This window comes from Pipistrellus kuhlii, unplaced genomic scaffold (assembly GCF_014108245.1).
Source record: "Pipistrellus kuhlii isolate mPipKuh1 unplaced genomic scaffold, mPipKuh1.p scaffold_m20_p_30, whole genome shotgun sequence".
NCBI lineage: Eukaryota > Metazoa > Chordata > Mammalia > Chiroptera > Vespertilionidae > Pipistrellus > Pipistrellus kuhlii.
In genome coordinates, this window is record NW_023425530.1 from 2,399,737 (window position 1) to 2,420,628 (window position 20,892).

General features: G+C 54.0%; 2 protein-coding genes across 3 annotated transcripts; one reads left to right on the plus strand and one right to left on the minus strand.

The window, feature by feature from the left end:
* The first annotated feature begins 136 nt into the window (after positions 1-136).
* Positions 137-1,917, plus strand: RPL36 (ribosomal protein L36). Of its 2 annotated transcripts, none has more exons than XM_036459520.2 (4): positions 137-293; positions 473-567; positions 1,531-1,665; positions 1,791-1,917. In XM_036459520.2, the coding sequence occupies exons 2-4, from the start codon at positions 475-477 to the stop codon at positions 1,878-1,880; spliced, it is 318 nt and encodes a 105-aa protein (XP_036315413.1). In that variant the 5' UTR covers positions 137-293; positions 473-474; the 3' UTR covers positions 1,881-1,917. The 2 variants fall into 2 exon arrangements, with proteins under 2 accessions (XP_036315413.1, XP_036315414.1); XM_036459521.2 differs by lacking the exon at positions 137-293 and adding an exon at positions 306-349.
* Positions 1,918-1,983: 66 nt separating this feature from the next.
* Positions 1,984-20,860, minus strand: LONP1 (lon peptidase 1, mitochondrial). The gene is given in 20 exon segments (XM_036459489.2): positions 1,984-2,351; positions 3,130-3,294; positions 3,376-3,590; positions 4,129-4,294; positions 4,644-4,784; positions 6,255-6,371; positions 6,453-6,575; positions 6,924-7,011; positions 8,843-9,021; positions 9,825-9,963; positions 11,156-11,376; positions 11,592-11,675; positions 12,115-12,244; positions 12,772-12,833; positions 15,028-15,256; positions 17,275-17,394; positions 18,014-18,102; positions 20,367-20,642; positions 20,644-20,733; positions 20,735-20,860. Coding segments are annotated over 20 exon segments (2,922 nt in total). The 5' UTR covers positions 20,846-20,860; the 3' UTR covers positions 1,984-2,174.
* Positions 20,861-20,892: the final 32 nt, after the last annotated feature.

A 20,892-nucleotide genomic window follows, 5' to 3' on the forward strand; every position in this document is an offset into this window, starting at 1 on the left:
GATATTAAGATTGAAGTCCCTGGCGCCAGCTAGCGGCTGAGATGGGATTTCACCCAGCAGAGGTGAGATTAGGGAGGCACCATAGCCATAAGCATGCCCACTAATTCCGACCCCTCGCTAGGGCCGGCTGTGGTATGAGCATGCTTACGAGACCGCAGGAAATCCTCCAGCCGCCAGGGGGCGCTCACAGCATCCCTGCTTCTCTGGCCCGCGCAACTCGTGAGGAATAGATATCCCAGAGTTCCGCGCTGCGGCAGCCCTTCCGCCGCGGCAGCCATTGAGGAGGGCAGCAGGTTAGTTCATCTCGGCGCTGGTGGGATCCACCGCCATCCGTGCCCCAGGGTCTCCGGTGCGGTTTTGGGTAATGGCTGGGTGTAGCGAACGACCGCGAGGGGGCCGGGACGCTGCGTTCTGTGCAGCAGTGGCCGAGCCGGGACTTACCTCTCCCCCCTCTCTCCACTCTTGTCCGCAGCCATGGCTCTGCGCTACCCCATGGCCGTGGGCCTCAACAAGGGCCACAAGGTGACCAAGAACGTGAGCAAGCCGAGGCACAGCCGCCGCCGCGGGGTGAGTTCCGAGTCGCGAGGTGGGAAGGGCTTTCCGGGGGGAGGGCACGGCCAGGGCTCGGGCTCCAGGCTACCGAGAGTAGTGGGGAGCCCTGCGGTGGGCTGAGCGGCAGAACGTGGGTGCCGGGCCGGCCAGAGCAGTGAGTGAAATATCTAATGTCTGCCCGGCGAACGCCCAGCCGGGCCGTACACCACCACCTCCCGCCCGCGGGATGGAAGCAGGGGCAGGTGGAGCGAATTTGACATAAACAGTTTGCCCACTAGAATAGGCTTCGGGTGGAGGTTGGCCAGCTGACTCTTTTGAGTATCAGTTTGAGGCGGTTCAGGCAAGTCAGGATTTATGGGCCTCTGACTACCTAAGAAACGCCCACACCTGTAGAGAATTTTCATGAGTTTATTTGAGCCAAACGGACAGTTATAAAATTTTCCTAGAGGTTAACAGTTCTGCAGCTTCTTAATGCAGTTGAAATTAGGAGGGAATTTAAGGAATAAAGCAAGGCGGGGATTGGATTGCAGGATGGTTAAGGTTATGTGCTCTTGAGGGTGGTCACACCCTCGAGGGGTATTTATCATCATCAAAGATGTTAACCTAGATGGCAAGGAACAGTGGGCAGAGTTTGCTTGAAAACCTTTTACCATAGCAGTTACAGGCCTGGAGCCTGACTACCCACAAAGACTTTGCTGAGCAAGACTTGGGTTTGTTACAGGACCCCCTATTTATCCACTTTATTAAGTAGCCCCAATTCTGCATGGCAGCCTGTGTCGATGAGAAGAGATTCCTGGTCCAGCCACAGCCTGTGGAAGGGACCAGGCATGACTTGCTGTGTTGCTATTGGGATGGGGAGGTTTCCTGCTCCCCGTTGTACCAGACAGAATACTCCCGCCCAGATGGTGGAGGCCAGACATGGCCCTAAGGGTCTGGGTTTGGAGCTCTTCATCCTGATGGCCTCCCTTCACCCCGCAGCGCCTCACCAAGCACACCAAGTTCGTTCGGGACATGATCCGAGAGGTGTGTGGCTTTGCCCCCTACGAGCGTCGTGCCATGGAGCTGCTCAAGGTCTCTAAGGACAAGAGGGCCCTGAAATTTATCAAGAAAAGGGTAGGTGGGCAGTTGATGGGGTGGGATTGGGTGGGAAGCATTTGGCCTCTTGCCAGGCAGGTGGAAACACAGCTGTGCCCAGAGGGTGGGATGGGGCCCAGGCTGATGGCCCGCTTTGCTTGCAGGTGGGGACACACATTCGCGCCAAGAGGAAGAGAGAGGAGCTGAGCAATGTCCTTGCAGCCATGAGGAAGGCAGCAGCCAAGAAGGACTGAGCCCCACCCCATCTGTATAATAAAACCTGTTCAGAAACCTTGGGCTCCTGTGCTGGCATTACAGCTGGTCCATATGGTAGACACAGAAAGAAGACACAGGTAGTACTAGAAATGGTCTTTAATCATAATTAAATAGTTCATATATGCCAGATTCCGTGATTAAGTTGTAATTGAGGTCCTTGGGTTCCGGGCCACTTGCTGAGTCCTGGTGGGTCAACTGCCCAGAGCCCCTTCCCCCCAGTGCAGTTTCCGCTCAGAATGGGCCTATCGGCACCAGCAGTGCCTTGGCCACCATCACCGCTCCACAGCCAGGGCCTCCGCCTGCTCCTTGGGGAAGGCGATGTCAAAGATCTCACAATAGTGCTCCACAAAGTGGACCTCCAGGCCTTCAGTGATGAAATCTGCTAGATCACAGAAGTCCTTCTTGTTTTCTGCTGGCAGGATGATGCATGTCACTCCAGCACGCTTGGCCTAGGGTGGGTTAATTATGGGTTAGTCCGGGAAGGCTGCAGGAACCAGTGTTCTCCCGGAGGGGGAGGACTTGGTGGGGCCCCTGTTAGCCGGAGCCCAGAGACACTGCTCAGATAAGGGCACTGGCTTCTGAAGAAGCCTAGGGCTGGTCTTAGGAGTGTGGCTCCTTCAGAGTCCACAAGTGACTGCCCAGCTCCTGTGAGAGAGTCAGCACCCATTGCTTTACCTTTAAGGTGGGGAATGTGAGGCCAAGGCCCAAGAAATCAGGTGGTCTGACCCTGCCAAGGCATTAGGGTTGAGTTAATTAGATATTTGACCAGTGTAGCATGTTAATTTTTAAGTTGATAACTTTGTATGGCTCACAAAGGATGCTATGAATACCCAAATGAACCTTGCCAGAACAAAGGCAAAATACAATGAAAGAGGAAAACATTTTGAAAACGTAACCAACAGTCAAAATTTGTTGAGTCTTCCTGATGATCCTGCCCCATCTGGAGTATACCAGTCAGAGGGCAGTGGGGGCCCAGGAGACGGGGGCTCGGGCAGGACTTGGACATGGAGGGGAGGGGATAAGGGTCTGCCAAGGTTCTCAGGCCAGGCCAAGTGGGCAGTGAAGCTGAAGACCTCACTCCTCAGGAGCCCACAAAGCCACAGAGTGCATTTTGGGGAGGGGAGGTTCGAGGTCCAAATCCCATCTCACTAAAATGGGCCATTAGATGGTCTGCTGTGCCTTACCTGTCAGGACCGACTATATGGCAATGGAGGGAAGAGCACTCACCGCAATGGTCTTCTCTTTGATGCCGCCCACGGGCAGGATCTTGCCTGTGAGGGACACCTCGCCTGTCATGGCCAGGTTCTGCCGCACGGCCCTGTCCATGGCCAGTGATAGCAGCGCTGTGACGATGGTGCAGCCAGCACTTGGCCCATCCTTGGGAGTGGCACCCTGGTGGGGGAAGGCAGGTGGGTGGTACACAGGCCCAATGCAAGGCTGCGGGGGTGGGTGGGCGGACGGGCACTGGCTCACCTCTGGCACATGCAGGTGGATGTGTGAAGTCACCAGGTAGTCATTGGTGGGGTCATGCCGCATCAGGAAGGCCCTGGCAAAAGTGTAGGCAATGCGGGCACTCTCCTTCATCACCTCCCCCAGCTGGCCTGTCACCTCCAGGCTCCCGTCCTTGTCCTTGCCGTTCTTATCGTGAGGCCGCCTTGGGGATGTCTCGACAAACAGCGTGGAGCCTCCTGGAAGACAGTGTGTGGGGCTTGTGAGCTCCGAGACAGTTCAGATTCCCAGGGTAGCCACTCCTCGATGCTGGGCCACCGTCTGCAACATGTCCTCATCCTCCTCAGCCTAGCACCTTCTCTTTCACGTGTCGGCGTCCATGCCACCTAAGGGAACCACTGCACTGGCCCTACATTGTGGACCTTCACACAGGCTGCCAACACCAAGTTCTTACACAATAGCTTTAAGTATAGTCCAGAGCTCACTTCCTTTACAAACACCCCAAAACTGCACAAGCCCTGCCCGCCACTGACAGAGCAACCCCTGGGCTCTAAAAGACCCTGAACCCCAAGCAAACCAAAGTCACCTAGACACTGAATTCCCCTCACCCCTTCCCCTGCTGGGTATGCCCCAGGGTCTCATGCTGTGAAGGACTGTCCCACATGCAAACCTGTCAAAGCATCACCTAAATGAAGCTCAGGGAGTACACCCGGCCCCTCTCCAACAGCCGGTCAGCCAGAGGGCGGTTCAGAGCAACGAAGGACATGAAGCACTCACCCATGGCGGTCCAGGCCAGCCCCATGACCACGCCAGGCGGTGTCATCTCATACATGCGTTCCACAGTGAACACCGGCTTCCCCACAAAGTCCTGCAGGTTCTCAGGTGTCACCTCCACGGACTCGGCCTGACCACTGACAATCTTGTAGGCGGACTTCCTTAAGACCTGGGGCAGGTGTGGCAGGATGATGGGCAGCCGGGCCACAGGCCCCCACTCACCACCCCCATCTCCTCCTCTGGCTTTAATTTTTAAATTGTGTAAAATGCACATCACATAAAAAATGTATCATTGTAGCCACCTCTGTAGCATTAAGTACATTCACGCTGCTGTGCAACCATCCCCACTGTTCATCTCCAGAACTTTCTCAGCTTCCCAAACGAAAACTTGCCAGCCCGACACCCCCCATTCTACTTTTACATCTGTGAGCCTGACTGCTGGGGACCTCAGGAGTGGGGTCAGACAGCATCTGCCCGGTGTTTGGCTCCCTTCTGTCACATCACACCCCCCAGCTCACCTTCTCCACCTGCTTCTGCAGGTTGCGCACTCCGCTCTCCCGACAGTACTGCTTAATAAGGACGGTCAGCACGTCCGACGACAGCTTGGCCTTGCTTTCATCCAGGCCGCACAGGGCACGTGCTTGAGGCACCAGGTACCGCTGCAGAGAGGAGAGCTCTCTCAGGACCCTCCTGGGACCTTGCCCACCCCAGGTCTCAGGATCCAGGGCTCACCACCCAGCCACAGATCCCTGGCTGGTAAAGAGGACTGAGGTGGACCCTGCCTTCATGGAACTCTGGTCCCTGAGGAAGCTGGAGTCGTCCAATGAACACAGGGTCTCAGGGCAGGCTAAAGCTTACTGGTTACTTTCACCATCAGGTGTCACTGATGGTGAAAGTAACCAGTAAGCTTGGAGGGAAGGTAACAGAGTATCTGGGCAGAGCTCAGCGGGTGCCAAGACCCTGAACAGGGGCCCACAACCTACAGACTTCCAGCCAGCCATCCCTGCTCCTGCTCAATCCTCTGCCCAGATCCAATTGCTATCTCTCCAGATGTCATCTTAGATGTCAATTCCTTCAGGAAGGCCTCCCTGATTCCTGGGCTCACCCCACATACAGACAAGGTTACGTAGCTGCTGCCCTGAGCAGACAGTGGCTCCATGGTCACCCATACCCAGCACAACTGTTGTACAGCAGTCTCTGGACAGACAGTCCCGAGCACTAGGTAGGGGACAGAGCCGAGTGACACTGCAAGTTGGTCCTGGAGCTCCCAGAAGTCCTTTTGTCCCTCCTGTCATCCCTTCAGAGGTTTGAAGGAAACCCCCACCCAGAGCCTGAATTAGCCCATCCTTCATCGGAATAAGTCCTGTGGATGGAGGACAGACATGGCAGAGTCCCAGGACCCCTGCCACCCAAGCTCCTGGTTCCCTCCCTCCCCCTGGGCCCTGAAATCTGGGGCCCAGTGCCCGTCTCCGGGCTGCAAAGGCATGGAGGGGGAGAAACCCTTTCCAAATAGTAAATACTGCAATGGAAATACAAGACTCCCCTCTGCAGCCCTTCCCTAGGCCTCATCCTGGGTCTCTCTTTTTGGGCTGTTCCCAAGGTACATCCCATATAATAAACCAGTAAACTAAACTGTTTTCCTGAGTTCTGTAAGCTGCTCTAGTCAACTATCAAACCTGAGTATCAAACCTGAGGAAGAGGTTGTAACAACCAGCTTATAGTTGGTGGGTCAGAGGAGGGGCCGGGACTTGTGAGTGGCTCCTGTGGGATGAGCCGGAACCTGTACGTTCCACTAACCCTGAAGAGTGTCACTGAAACGCAGGACACCCAGCCAGAAAACCAGCTGGTGGGGGCAAACAGCCACACCTGGTGTCCGAGGTGTGGCAGTATACCCTTTTACAGCATGCCTCATGTTTCTTTTGGTCATACATACATGACACGGGATAAAGAATCCCGTCTCCCTCCTCCTCGGGTTTGACAGTTGACTAGAACAGGACTGGGAGCTCTGAGAGCAGGGGCACTGTGGACTTAAGTGCCCAGTACTTCGTGTGCACTCAGATGTTCCTTAAGCCTGAGCACAGTGGGGCACCCCCTCCCCAGGGCTTGACAGATGGGACAGCTCGCCTCACCTCTGCAATGGCAAGCTTCTCCTGGGCCACGTAGCCCGACACATTGATCATCTCCATCCGGTCCCTCAGTGGCTCTGGGATGGTCTCAATGACGTTGGCCGTGCAGATGAACAGCACCTAGGGGAGCCAGTGTGAGGTGCTGGAGGACTGGCCACCCTGCCTCTCCCTGCCAGGGTCAGCCCCAGGCAGGACACACACCTTGGATAAGTCCACAGGCACGTCCAGGTAGTGGTCCAGGAAGTTGGCATTCTGCTCAGGATCCAGCAACTCGAGCAACGCTGATGAGGGGTCCCCCTGGTAACCCCGGCCAATCTTATCCACCTGGAAGGGCATCAGAGAGCAGATGGTGCTGGCACCTTGCCCTGCCCCACCAGATACTAAGGTGGGGGAACCAAGAACTGAGGAAGCCCTGAGAAGGGACAGGAGTGTTGGCCTCAGTGTGACTGGGCAGACATGGGTGCTCTGGGGCAGGAGAGGGGTCAGTGTCAGATGGCCTTGCTGCAGTGAGGCTGCCACGGTGACGCAGGAACCATCGAAACCACGGGGCCATGGGTGTCATTCTGAACACAGACTGCCTGGTCAGAGCTGCCCAGAGCCCTGGGTTAGGAGTCAGGGTTTGAACCTCAGGGAAGCACAGCCACAGCTCAGCCCTCCGGGGCCCACACACACCTCGTCAATCAGGACCAGGGGATTCTCGGTCTTGGTCTTCTTCAGGCACTGTATGATCTTTCCCGGCATGGCGCCCACGTATGTCCGCCTGGGGAAGAGGGCACGCTGGGTGGTCAGTGCCTGCCTCATCCACGGGGGCCACACGAGCACTCGCAGGCCCAGCTCCTTGGAGATCCAGGACCTCAGTGTGCCATGTGCCCTCCGGGGGAAACGCTGGCCGCTTCTGGCCAGGCCCATCTCCAGAGTACTCAGTCACCCCGACCCTCCATTCCCAGCTCAGATTCAGGGCCGGGGACAGATTCATATCCAGGCCTCATTCAGACCCATCCCCCCAGTCAGCACCTCATATCCAGTGAAACCCCACAGAACCAGAAGGCTGGGAGCAGCTAGAAACTGGCACCAGGAATATCCCCTACACCTAGGACGGAAGAGTGAGAGCTGAGAGAGGAAGAAGGTGAGGGCAGCAAGGGGACAGGAATAAGTCATGTGGGCAGAGGGGAGCATGGCAGTTTTCAATATGACAACCGCAGTCAGTTCCCCGTCCTTGTCCTTGTTTGGAATCCCAGACTAGCATCCCAGTGAAGAGCGCCCACCTGCCCATCCTGAGCCCCTCTCCCCAATGACTCCCAATGTCTGCCTGCCTGCACGCACGTGTGCAGAAACTCAGCCAATGCCTCTCACCCTGGAGAGTGGTCCTTGCCGCGGCTTCTAGGCAGCTCCCAACTAGGGCACGGGGTGCTAGGGTCCCCTCTGCCTTCCCTCAGCCCCATCCTCACCCAGCTCACAGGTCAGTCCTCAGGCAAGAACCTTCCCAGTCTCTCAGGTCAGCTCCCCGCACCCCTCCACCCTCAGAGTAGGTCTCCCAGGAATATCTGAACCATCCCAGCCTGGAGGCCTCCAATGCTGTGTGGGCCCTGTCCCTTCTTGACCTGTTCTGGAGCTCACGAGGCTCTGTGCCAGGAAGCCAAGAGGCTGCCCGCCTCCCTGCGGGTTCGAGACAGTGAAGGGTGGAGGTACCATGCAACTCGCCCTGCCCAGTGGGCGGCCAAAATATCCATGTTTTTAGAGTCAAAAAAGGAACTTTTAATATGGACTCAAATCATCCTTGAACACTAGTTGCCAGAGCTTGGGGGCAGGTACAAGGGAGAACAGGAAAACCTGTGGGTGGTCCACAGAGATCACGCACCCATTAGTCATTAGGAAGAAGCATCAAGAATTGCATGTGACAGTGCTACCTTCTCCCCACGCGGCCTCCCCACCCCACCTCTGAACACTGTGGCAAACTGAGAACAGATCTAGTGTATCTGCTACACTTGTGTCTCAAGCAGTTTACACTTTTCCAAGAACCTACCTGTGTGGAGGCCAGCATGGCAGGAAGCCCCAGAATGCAATATCCTGACTGCTCCCCAGAAGAGTGCAAGGCACAGAACCAGGTAGCTTTAACCAGTTAATTGCCACGATGTTTTGAATTTAATTTAAAAAAAAGTCCCCTGCTTGCATCTATAGACGTTTATGGTGTACAAATGGTTCAGACCCGGGACACAGAAGATACCAGCCCCTGCTCTGGGTCTGCTGAGGGAGGAAATAATCAAGACAGGTGCTCAGGCCTCACAGGTGTGGGCTGGCACATTCTCACCGAGGAGACCACCTTGCCCCTCACTATAGGTCAGTCACTAATCAGACAGCCCAGGCAAATGGCAAGCACCAGCCCTGGAACTCTGGTGGGAACTAAGCTGGAAATGCGGACAAAGCTCTCCCTAAGAGGTCAAGATTTGGATCCAATGTTTGGGCACCTAGATTCAGCGGGGCCTAGACGCCTGAGCTTTGCAGTCACTACCTCCAGTGTGAGTGGAGTTTACTCCTTTGCCACCCCATTCACTTTAACCAAGGCAGGAGCAGATCCAAGAGGCTGGGCCTACCTGTGCCCCTTTATCTCGGCCACATCCGTCATGCCACCGACACTGAAGCGGAAGTACTCTCGGTTCAGGGCTCGAGCGATGGAACGGGCGATGCTGGTCTTGCCCACGCCAGGGGGGCCATAGAAGCAGAGGATCTTGCCCTGGGTGGAGCCTCGGAGCTGGCTGACGGCAATGAACTCCTACAGGCAGAGGTGGGCTCCCATGAGACAATCAATCACTCGCTGCTCATTGCCTTTGTGCAGAGTAAGGGCTGTGCCTAACATGAGTTTGGCCACCTTCTGGTACTTTCTAGGTTTCTGTGGGTGGGAAGGGACAAGGCCTGTCCTGAAGGAGCCAACCTGACTGCAGGTGTCATCTGCCACAGGGTGGGATAGCCTGTGGCACCAATGGGACAAGTAGATGCCAGGAGAACATGTGTGACTGACAGTCAACCATGGATGACCACAGAACAGGCCCATCAGCCAGCTCCCCCACTTAATAGGCTTTCTTCCATATCGTGGATCACAATAGCCTCCTCCTTTCTCCTGGTCTGTCCGCGCCCCAACACCCTCAGCCAGGCCTGTTTTCTTTCCCTTGTAAACCTTTGTGCCCCTGGAGCAGGGCAGGCTGGCTCTGGCAGCCCCTGACATTTCTGAGTCAATCCAACAACTCTGGCCAGGGCCCCTTACCCCTTATCTTCCCAATGTACCCCTCCAGACCCCCACATTCACCATGGGGCTCCTCTAGGTCTCCCCAACAGCACAGAGTCTGGGGGGTGTGGTGAGGAGGTGGGGGAGAGGCAGCAGAAGAGATCCTGGGCCCCAGCCCCTGAGGCATCCAGACGCACATGCAAATCCAGACCCTCACAGACCATGCCTCTCAGCCTCCGCCCTAGGTGCAGCGACCAAGTGCATAGGATGTGGGAGTGTGATGCCCAGCGGAAGGTTAGGCTGGTCTGTGCCCAGGACCCCGGGGCCCACAGAGAGGGTACAGGCGGCCTCACCAGGATGCGCTTCTTGACATCGTCCATCCCATAGTGGTCCTCCTCCAGCACTGCCTGGGCACGGGCCAGATCCAGGTTCTCGTCACTGTACTTGCCCCATGGGATGGACGTCAGCCAATCCAGATAGTTGCGAGTGACGCTGCCACAGGACAGACCGGAGTGGTGAGTGGGCCCAGAGAAGTGCCTGATCCCTGCTGTCGCAAACCCACGTGGCTGGTACCCACTGAGCCCAAAGCGTGAACCACACCATCGGCTGCCACACTACGGAAAGCTATCTCAGTGAGGGCCACACCTGGGAAGTCTCCTGGTTCCCGCCACAAGCACCAGGCCCCTTCCCCAGACCAAAGGCACAGCGAGCATGGGGACTGCTTAGGGTCTAACACCATGGAAGGGACAGTGGTTAGAATGGAGGGGACAACCTAACCCAGTGCCACTGAGGACACTGAAGCCCGGATAGTGGCAGGTCAGCATTACCAAGAGAGTAACCTGTGCCTGGGAGTTGTGTGTCATTGACCGGGACCTAGAAGAGGCCCCTCACTAGGATCCTAATAAGAGACTGTATCATTAGTTCATGTTTTAAGGTTCTAGTCTATGAACACTGTGACAGAAGAATGAAAGCTCCTTAGCTGCCCGAGGAAGAACAGCGGGGCGCCTTTAGAATGGAGACATCAGCACCTCCCGGGTCCTGTGGAAAGAGTGCTGCCTCCCTGAGCCAGGGAGGGCCTGGTGCTTGGCTCCTCCCTTCAGAAGGGCTGTTCCCGGACCAGCCAGTCCACAAACTGCCCAGGAGCAACGCCCAGTCCCTGGGATCTGACACCACAGGCCCTGAGCCTCTTTGCCCAAACCCTGGGATCCATCCTGACTCACAGCCAGTGTGGGACGGACAAGGACCGCTGGTCAAGGCTGAGTCCCCAACTAAATACGCTTACTTCCTGGCTGACTCTTAAAGCTGCAAGAGGGAGGCCAGAGGACTGAAGCCAGGGGAAGATGGTGACCTCAGGGTGATGGCTCAGACTCCTGGCTCTGGCTGGCTGGCTTAGAGCCCTATATGACCTTGGGTTCAAATCCCTGTCCCCAACCCACCTTAGAGGCCCTGGACACTGACTTGACTTTCCTGAACCCCGATCTCTTCATCTGAGAAATGGGGATGACAAAGGCAGGTCCCACACAGGTGGTATGGGAGGACTGATGCGTGTCACGGCTGTTTCAGACAAGTGCCTGTGCCCGTGCCGGAGGTTTTCTGGGTCAACATCCCAGACCCTGCCAGCTCACAGGCCTTTCTGAAAGCAGATGTGACAGAGGAAACAGCACCGCGGCCCCCAGGCACTCACTTGAACTCTGAGGAGTGGTTGTCTAACAGGCCCAGCTTGCTCAGCTCCTCATCCACAACATCCATGACGTGCTTGGGGACGACGAGCTCCTTCAGCCGCTCACGGAACTTCTCCTCAATGGCGTCCTTGTCCTCCTTCTCCAGGCCTAGTTCCTTCTTGATGATCTTCAGCTGCTCTTGCAGGAGGTACTTGCGATGTGTCTGCTTGATTTTCTCCTCCACCTGCAGGGCCGAGAAGCTGCCCTCAGACCCGAGAGTACACAGTCCAGTCTTGGAAAAAAGCTTTGCACCCTTTCCTAATCTGGTTCCCGTTTCGAGCATTTCCCCCAGGACTCGGAATGCGGAGAGCTCCTGCCCTCAAAGGGGGATGGTGAGGTGGAGACCTCTTTCTCTGGGTTCAGCCGCTAGGATCAGCTCAGGTGTCCCACCCCACTTACCTCCCGCCCCAGGCGCTGCTGCAGCTTGCTCAACTCAAACTCCTTCTTGAGGAGGGACAGGGCCTTATACAATCGCTTGGGAATCTGCCAAAAAAGGAGAGATCAATCAGAATGGTTGCCCATCTCTGCAGGGATGGGGACACTCAGCAAGCTGTTGCTAGAGGAAGCCTAAACTGTGACAGACCACCAGCCACACTTTAACAAAAAGAGGCATGCACCCGTTTCAACAAGCTGGGTTCTGGAAACACCTTCTACAGACAAACTCCAGCAGTTCTACAAGCTGTGTGGATCAGGATGTTTGTACAGGTGTTGTTTGTGACAGCAAAAGACTGGTGACAACCCAAATATGCCACCACTAAATCATGGACACCACCTGATGGAATACTATACAGTAGTTAAAAAGAATGAGGGAGCTGGATGTACATGAAGGACATGTGTTGATGTAAAATCATCTCAAAAGGAAGCTGAGGACACCAGCCAGCCTGGGAAGCAGCCCAGCACAGTGCATGTGCGGACAACTCACATTGGTCTCCTCCAGGACGTCCTGCAGCTCGTGGGACTCTGCTCCAGTCAGTGCAGCACCCATGTCGCTCAGGTAGATGGGGTTGTCCACCACCCTCTGGCCAGCCTGCATCATCTGCAGCACAGATTCTCTGGTAGGGACAGAGGGACACTGTCCTGGGGCACGAGGACCATGGCAGCAGCTGGGACTTCACTCCTGCTAGCCTCAGTCTCCTGGCCCCTAGCAGCAGAGAGCCAGCATTGCATATGGGCCTCCCCAGCTTCAGGACCAGCAGGGCCTCCTTGTCCGAGAGTCATGAGAGTAACACCTCCAGCCCAGATCGAAGCCCCTCCAGCAGCCACGTGGTACCTCAAGAGATCCCACTTCACCCCAGCTAATAACAAAGGCTTCCAGGCAAATCCAGATCCTTGTTAGCAAGAAGAAGGCAAAGACCCCGGGCCAGGTCAGCCATCCCACCCCAGGATGTCCCTGTTAGAAGGGAAGAGGCTCCACCTGCACAAGACTGGGCCTAGGTGTCAAACTCTTGCCCTCAAGAGGTTTTCTACCAGGACACTCTTGAGAAAAACTTCTGCCAATCCAGGTGCCACAGAGAGAGCCCAGCCTGGCCTCAGGAAGGGTAGCCACACATTCCGGCTGGGGAGGGTGCAGGACACCAACCTGTAGAGTGGGTTCAAGGCAATGATGTCCCGGATGGTCTTCACAATCTCAGCTGTCAGGGCCTGGCAAGTGAGAAGACTGGCATGGAACATGGGGTCCTGGGGCCAGTGGGGCCTTTCCCACCTGGTCCTGGCCAAGGATGGCCTTAGAGGCCCAGGAGCAGGGCCAGAATTCACTAGTCACGGGGACACCGAACCAACTGAGCAAATACTAAAACCAACTCTGCCTCCTTACACCATCCTAATCTTAGAAAGAGGTGCTGGGGGAGCGGAGGGGGAAGGGTGTTTTTCTTTTTATTGATAGTATTACAGAGGGAGTGGAGGTTTTCTTTACTCTTTTATCACTGTTCTCACAACTGACACTTCTCAACCTTGGCCACAAAACATACATTCTGTGACTTCTTTGCCTGAAATCTGCCTGAGTCACTAGGGCTCTCAGCCTGTTCCTACTGGAACCTTGCCACAGGTTCCTTTAGTGGTAGGGCCCTAGGCTGCGGACCCATGGGCACTGTGTTCCTTCCTGCTGTTGTTCCCTGCCACAGTGAAGCTGGTCTTGTTCTGGCAGTTTATGACACACACACCGACACCTCATTTGTTTCCAGAAGGTCTGGTTTGCAGCATATTGTACTCCAATGAGGGCACCAGTGGGCACAAAGCAAGCAACCACAATGGCTGGGGTTTTCTCGTGTAATCTCGTGGTATCTATCTAGTTATTGGATTTGTCCCTGAATTGCCCGAGTTATCTTTATAGAAGGAAGCCAGCCGAAGGTCCATCGCCCTTGAGTGAACAAAGATGAGTGCGCTGTCTCTCCAAGGTCCTCGATTCTTTTTTCTTTTCCTTTTTTATTCAAGTCCTTGTGCTGAGGGCTGACTTTCAATAAATCGCAGTGGGGGAGTGCTCTGCTACATTCAGGTTGTCTACAAATGGCTTAGCACCCGCTTTCCCACGAATGAGCACTGCATGACAGGCGAAGGGGCGGCCCCCTTTCCAGCCCACCGTTTCCCAACACAAGGGGCTCTCTGCGCCAGACCCCCAGCCTGGTCCTTGATTCTTTTCATAACACCATCTATGTCTTTGCCTCTCCCCCACTACACAATCCTCATAGGAAATTCTGAAGCTGTGCTGTTTATGACGTACAAACCCACACCTCAGTTCGACAGCCACTGGTAGCTATTCATTAAAGTAAAAGGGATGTTCTGTTGCTCGTCACACCAGCCATAGGTAGAGTGCTTAACAGCCACAGGTGGGTAACAGTGCCGAATTGCAGAATATCTCCATCACCATGGAAGATTCTCCCAAACAGCGCTTCTCTAAAGGGCCTGGCGGCCCTGGACTGCTGGTACAGGCCAGTGGAAAATGCAGCCAAGCCCCTGCCAGCACCCAAGGCTGACATCACCAACCACTCACAGCACTCCTCCCTCGGAGCTCAGAAGCTGCCCCAGAATCCTTCTCAACACAGTGCCTTGGGGCCTTGGCTGGGTAGCTCAATTGGTTAGGTAGGGGTGTCGAACTCAATCAGAGAAGGGGCCAAAATCTAAAATCCAGCCTAAATCGCGGGCCGAATGGTTTACTGAACAGTCATAAACTGTCATTGAGATGGAAACGCAGCGGAGTGCAGTGATGACAGCGCGGTGCGGGCCACATTGCAAGGCCTGGCGGGACGGATTTGGCCCGCGGGCCTTGTGTTTGACACATGTGGGTTAGAGCATGGTCCCTATAAGCCAAGGCTGCAGGTTCAATCCCATCAGGGCACATACAATAATCAACTCATGAATACACAAATTAAGTGTAATAACAAATCAATGTTTCTCTCGCTCTCTAAAATAAAACTAAAAAAAGATAAGAACCACAGTGCCCCAGAATCAGACCAAAGCTATTCACTATATTCCTACCCAGTGGTCACCGTATCTAGAACGTGCAATAGAAGAACTGGTGGAAGGACACTCCCACCACCACCGCTCACCAGGAAGGCGGCTTTTCTTTCCTGTCTCAGAGCCCGGGTTCCCAAGGAATGTGCTCGGCTTCATCTCCCCAATGCACCAGGTTTGGGGGGAAGGCTGGAGGCACCTGCCTGGAGATCACAGGCTGGGGCTGGAACTGGGTTCAAACCCTGCCTCCTTCGAGAGCAGCTAAGGACCCCAGTGGATTTCCTTCACCTTTCTCATCCTAGTTTTGTGAGGGTAAGTATGCTTTGCACACAACAATTTGAATGCTGCAACAGGCTAGCTAGCCCCTTACTCAGGAATGCTGACTCACCTTCACTTCCTCTGTGACCTGGAAGTCCTCATGGACAACATTCTCGACTTCCACCATGAGCACCTCGCTGGGGGTGCCTGAGTTGGGCTCCACCACCACCTCCATCTGGCGCCTGACACCCAGATCCTCCTCCGCCTCCTTCTTGCTCCGCTTTGGCTTCCGGCGGGGCTTCTGCTTCTCAGCCTCGGCCTCCTCTGGCTCCACCTCCAGCTGTCTGCTGATGTGAATCCTATAGCCGGGAGCGAGGCAGAGATGGAGCCACTGAGGTTGGGAGTAGCCCTATCCTAATGAGGCCCCCAGCGCTGATAACTGAGCGTCCTGCTGGGCCCAGGCCCCCAGGGCAGGGTAAGTACAAACTCTGGAGCTAAAGACTGAGCTACTTTCTCAGAACCCAAAGACCAGTGTCCCCCTCTGCATATGTTTATAAGTCCAGTTTAAGCCCTTGTAAATACTACGACTCCAGAAGACCCATCCATTCCATTCCCCACTGTCCTCCACAAACTTACAGATGAACCCGTGGAAACCAGTTCTGGGACCATTGCAAGCTGCCACCTCGGCAGAGCCCATCTCTGGGACTCTGCCTGCCTCTCTCACCCTGGAGCTCACTCCTTCGTGTTGTTCAGGTCTCAATTCAAGGGCACCTCCTCAAGGAGGCTAGATCCCATCAGCCTGCCCATCTTCATCTCCCCTCCTCCCTAAAGTACCCATCACCATTTGATTTCAGCTTGTGACTTGTTTTCATGCCTCTGGTGCCCTCCCACTAGGGGTGCTCCACAAGGTGGCTCCATCCTGTGTCTCCATCCAGGTGTTAAACGACATGTTCCACCTCCCCTCTGTCACACAGGTAAGTAACAATGGTGCCTTCCTCAGAGGAAGGGCCTGTCAGCCAACAGAGATGCCAACTCAGTGCCCAGCTGTCATCAGCAAGGTGCACAGAGAAGAGGAGGCTGGGCCTCGGTAAGTCCTGGGTAGGCCTCAGGAGAGGGGGCTCATTCCATAGGGCACCTCATTCTGTAAGGCAGGGCAGTTAGCAGCCACCACCGTTTATTAATTCTGACTGAATCTTATTTTCTTCCCACTGGCTCATGATTCCTTCCAGGACAGAGAGGAACAGCCTCTTCCCTGAAACAGACTAGTGGAAACAGGTGAAGAGTGTGAAGGCTCAGAGCAGGGAGTGCCACCAGGACTTTCACAGAGTCAGGGCCCGGCATAGGCCCTTTCGCCAGAGTGTATTCTGGGATGCTGCCCAGCTGACATAAGAAAAAGGCTAGATGAATGGAAGACTCTGAATTCAAAAAATGCTGTCAAGTGTCTCCAATGAGGGGCTTTTCAGAACATTCACTGAATCTTCACTACACATTATCAGCTTGTACTCTGACATGTTCTCATGTGTATTTGGTCACAGGACTCTTGTGAAGCATCTCACAGGCACAACATTCCTTGGAACACATGTGAAAAGCTGGTTAGTTCCTCTATCGAGAGCTTCAACACTAAGCTGACCTTGCAGGTTTTTTAAATCGTAGTATTTACAAGGGCTTAAACTGGACTTATAAACATATGCAGTCCTTTGACAGTTAAAAATTCCATGGACCGACAAAGAAGGGTGTCTGAGTGAAAAACTGCAAATTGCAAAGAATGACAATACAGCATTATCTGCAGGCAGATGCAGACACAAGCACTTGGAGGAAAAGCAAGCCCAGCTGTGAACAGCGGACACCTAGACATGAGGCAACTTGCTACTTTCTGTTTTTGTAATGCTTTTTTAAATAACGTGCATTAAAGAAACGACTTCTCGCCGGGACTGGTTTGGCTCAATGGCTAGAGCGTCGGCTTGTGGACTGAAGGGTCCCGGGTTCGATTCCAGTCAAGGGCATGTACCTTGGTTGCGGGCACATCCCCAGTAGGGGGTGTGCAAGAGGTAGCTGATCGATGACTCTCTCTCATCGATGTTTCTAACTATCTCCCTTCCTCTCTGTACAAAATCAATAAAATATATTAAAAATAAATAAATAAAAAATGGTATATGTGAATAAAAGAAACAACTTCTCACTGCCCACCCATACTGCCACTTTAACAAAGGAACTCTGAGAAGGGAGGTTCCAGAGGTAACATATCTTGGCCTCCATCTCCAGCTTTGGTGTGGTCACTGAAGTGAACAGGCTGCAGGGATGACTGAGGAGGCTGTGTCAGCGCTGGGGCCTAGGGGTACTCAGAACCACCCTCCCAGTGTCCCACAGACCCCCGAACCTTCTGTGTCCCATGACAATCATGCGTAGCTTGTCCCCAAGGTCCTGCATCTCATGGATCTGGACAAATGTTCCTGTGTGGTAGATCTCGTCCAAGCTCTCGACCACGTCGGACTCGTTACTGAGGGAGAGAGACACAAAGGACATCAGCACAGGCTCTCTAATTCCCAAGGAGTGTGTCAGGCTAGGTTGGAGGAAGGAGAGACAAAAAACTCAACTGGCCTGGACTGGAAACTAACAGTGACCTTGCTCCCACAGGGGCTCTGGAGCCCAGTAAAGTACCTGCCAGCTAAGGTTCTGCTAACTGCACTGACCATGAGGCATCCTGGATGGAATTTTCATTCCATTCCAAAATCTCAGGACAGAGCCTACTCAGGACACCTTAGACTTCTCACTTGGAAGTGGAGCTAATTTCTGCCTGGAGTCAAGATGGACACATCCAAAGCAGTGATATCTGCCCCCTTCGCTCTGTGCTGACACGGCCTTGCAGGTGTGCGTGTTTTTAACACCAAGGGTCCTCGAGGCTAAAATCCTCCCCCCCAATATCTCGACTATAGCCCAGCCCTGTAAGCCAATCCAGGCTATGAAAGAATGCTTGGCTCTAGGCTGAGCACCCTGTAGGCTCTACTCGGTTTCTTTCAGGTCAAAGGTCAGAGGTCCAGGCTACTTTAGGGAGAACTGGTGGTGAGCTACACTCCAGGGCGACTTCAGCAAAGGAGTGAAGGAAAAATCACACTTACGTGTCATCTCTCTTTAGAAAGACGCCGGCATATGGCTGGGCAAGACGGACTTTCCTTCTTAGCAGCTCAACCAACTTCTTATTTTTAACCTAGCATGACAATGACCCCAAAGTGAAATGCAGGGTAGGTTTTCTAGCTGACATTTTGATAGCAGCTCTAACAATTTATATATTATTCTCTGGGGACATGCTAATCTGATCCAGGTCACTAACCAACTTAGTCCAGGAACCCCTGAACCAAAAACAAAGGACAGATCTACGAAGAAGAGAGTGGTACAGGGGTGAACAACTACACTCCTCAGTGGTTCTCCCCCTTCCTAAAGAAAACTCAAAGTAGACAAATGGCCAGAGCTAAGCAACTGATTCAATGTCAAGAGCTGTTTCAGTCTAAACTTTACTGATTTCATCAGAGTCAGAACTACACTATATGTGTGTAATTGAAATGTGGCCCACGCATAGGATGATAACATCCTTTAATTTTCACTGAAAGTATTTCCCAATCACATCTTTACCCTATTTATTGATCAATGAAACCCCCAGGATCATAGCACGTTCTCTTGATGTCATTATGGCGACAGGTAGAGGGCTAATGCTGTTTCCTAGGAAACAGTTGATGGGGGGGGAGGGGGAGGTGCACAAATGTCTTTTAGGGTTCAAATGATTTCTTTCAAGTCTGAGTTAATTACCAGACCAGACTGCCTAAACTTAATGGGTCTCAATCTGTGGTGTACATAGTTTCTGATGCAGGAAATATAGAGGGCCTGAGAATTTGCATTCTAAACAAGTTCCCAGGTGATGCTGCTGGTTCAATCCCCAAAATTTGAGAAGCAGTGTTTTAACTCTAACAGCAGCTCTTAACTTAGGGTCCTGACCTCAGAGGTCTGGTAGGGTAGAGATGGTGGTCAAAGAGGGGAAAGAGGTCTCCAAGGCAGGCTTCTGAAATGTCTGAAAGCCCCACATAAAAAAACAACAGGTGCAGCTGCTTACTCCTGAGGCATACTAAGCACCAGGCACCATTCTAGATTCCTTACAGGACCTCACTTTATTTCCCACAACCACTCTACTCTAAGACAGAAGATACTATTATGTCCATTTCACAAATGAGAAAATGAAGGTCCAGAGGAACCACTTGCCCAATGTTACAGAACTAGGGACTAGGGTTGTTGGAGTCAGCTACAGGATCTTACCCGGGGGCCTCCAAATAACCACTACTCAACATCAAGGAAGGCCCTTGCAAGAGCAGCTCAGGCAGACATAATCAGCAGTGCAAAACAGGAGGGGGGGGGGGGGGGGCCTCTTCTGTCCCCTCCTCGCTGGCTGTGTCCCTCTGTTTTGTTCCTTTCCAAGGCATCCCTGAGATTTACTTAGCAGAAACTGGGGTGAGGGGGAGAAGCTGGAGGGTGAATACAGAGGTTGACTCATTGTATGACCTTGCTTAGACAGTTAAAGATAACCTTTCTCCTCCATGGAGTCCAGTTTCCACATCATTTAAAAAGGAGTGGGGTGGGGGAGGGAGGTATTTGTGTCCTTCCTACTCTAAAAAGGCGAGTTCCTTGCACTCACAATGTTTTCTCTCTATTACATCACCCTAGTTCCCCACCCAACCCTCCCTTTAGGTTTCTTAGTCTGAAACGATCTTGTTTCCTGCCTCTTTCCATTACAGCCTCAGCTGTACCTCAGTGCTGACGACATGGTAGGGGGTTAAGACTCAGTTGAGTGAAAAAACACACACATAGATACACCCCTCGGAGAAGATTCCACTCCCACCTCCCTCATCAGATCCTTGCTCTATTACTCCCTGTAGTACTTATTATCTTCCAGCACATACTTTACTTACTAATCTTGTTAATTACTTCTTGCTTCTCACTAAAATGTGAGCTCCAAAGGCAGGAATATTTGTCTTTTTCACTGCTGTACCCATAACAGCTAGAACTGATCTTGGCACATGACCTAGAAATACTTGTTTAAGAAAGGAATTAGTCCTGATCCCAAAGGGGCTCATAACCAGAAAGGCCACTCTGGGGAGACCGGGTTACAAAACATTGACCAACACCTGCCGAAAAGTTACTGGCCGCAAGATTGCTTTTCTGGGTCTTCTCGTAGCAGGATTCCTATGATTGCACGCTAAGTCCTAAGCTCGTTGGGTTCAACTCCCCTTAAGAGATCCTAGAGGAGGCATTTGACTCCAGTTCACCAAGCTAGTGAGTGACAAGCAGACAAAATTCCGACTCCTGCCTTCGATAAACTTCGTGTCTAAAACACTGTCGATAAACGAGGGTGCTCAACTTTCTCTCGGCCCAACTCGCTGCTTGCAGAGGAGGGGAGACGGAGGACCACGTAGGAGATCTCATTACCTCGATAATCTTGATAAAGCGCGGGAACACCGGGTTGCGGGTGACGGCGATGAGTGGCAGGTGAGGGAACACCTCCGGGATGGTCATGGGTGTCAGCGCCGTTATAACGGGGCCTTCCCCGCCGCCCGCGCTGCCCCCCGCGCCGGCGGCGCCATCCTCCGCGCCGCCCTCCGGGGCATCCTCGCTACCCGAGAATCCGCCGCCGCCGCCGCCGCCGCCGCGGCTGTTAGCCTCCCAAAGCCCACGCCACTGGCCCGCAGCCGTGGGGCCACGGCCCCAAAGCGCCCACGGAGGAGAGGCGTCGCAGGCCCGCCGGCCTCTGGGCAACCACGCTCCAGCCGCAGTTTGGGCCCGCCCCCCGGCGACAGCCAGCAGTGGCCGCCGCAGCGCCCAACACCGCGCAGCGCCCCACAGCCGCACGTAGCCTGTGCCCGCCGCCATGGCCCGGCCATCCTGGTGGCGCACGCGGCTTGCGTCATTTCCGCTCACAGGACCGCCGCGCACGTGACGTCGGGAGCGTGCTCCG

Excerpts from the sequence above, each read along its gene's own strand:
- RPL36 (XM_036459520.2), top strand. The coding sequence starts at position 475 with ATGGCTCTGCGCTACCCCATGGCCGTGGGCCTCAACAAGGGCCACAAG. Across the intron at positions 568-1,530 it reads GGCACAGCCGCCGCCGCGGG|CGCCTCACCAAGCACACCAA; the intron begins GTGAGTTCCGAG and ends TTCACCCCGCAG. Across the intron at positions 1,666-1,790 it reads TGAAATTTATCAAGAAAAGG|GTGGGGACACACATTCGCGC; the intron begins GTAGGTGGGCAG and ends CTTTGCTTGCAG.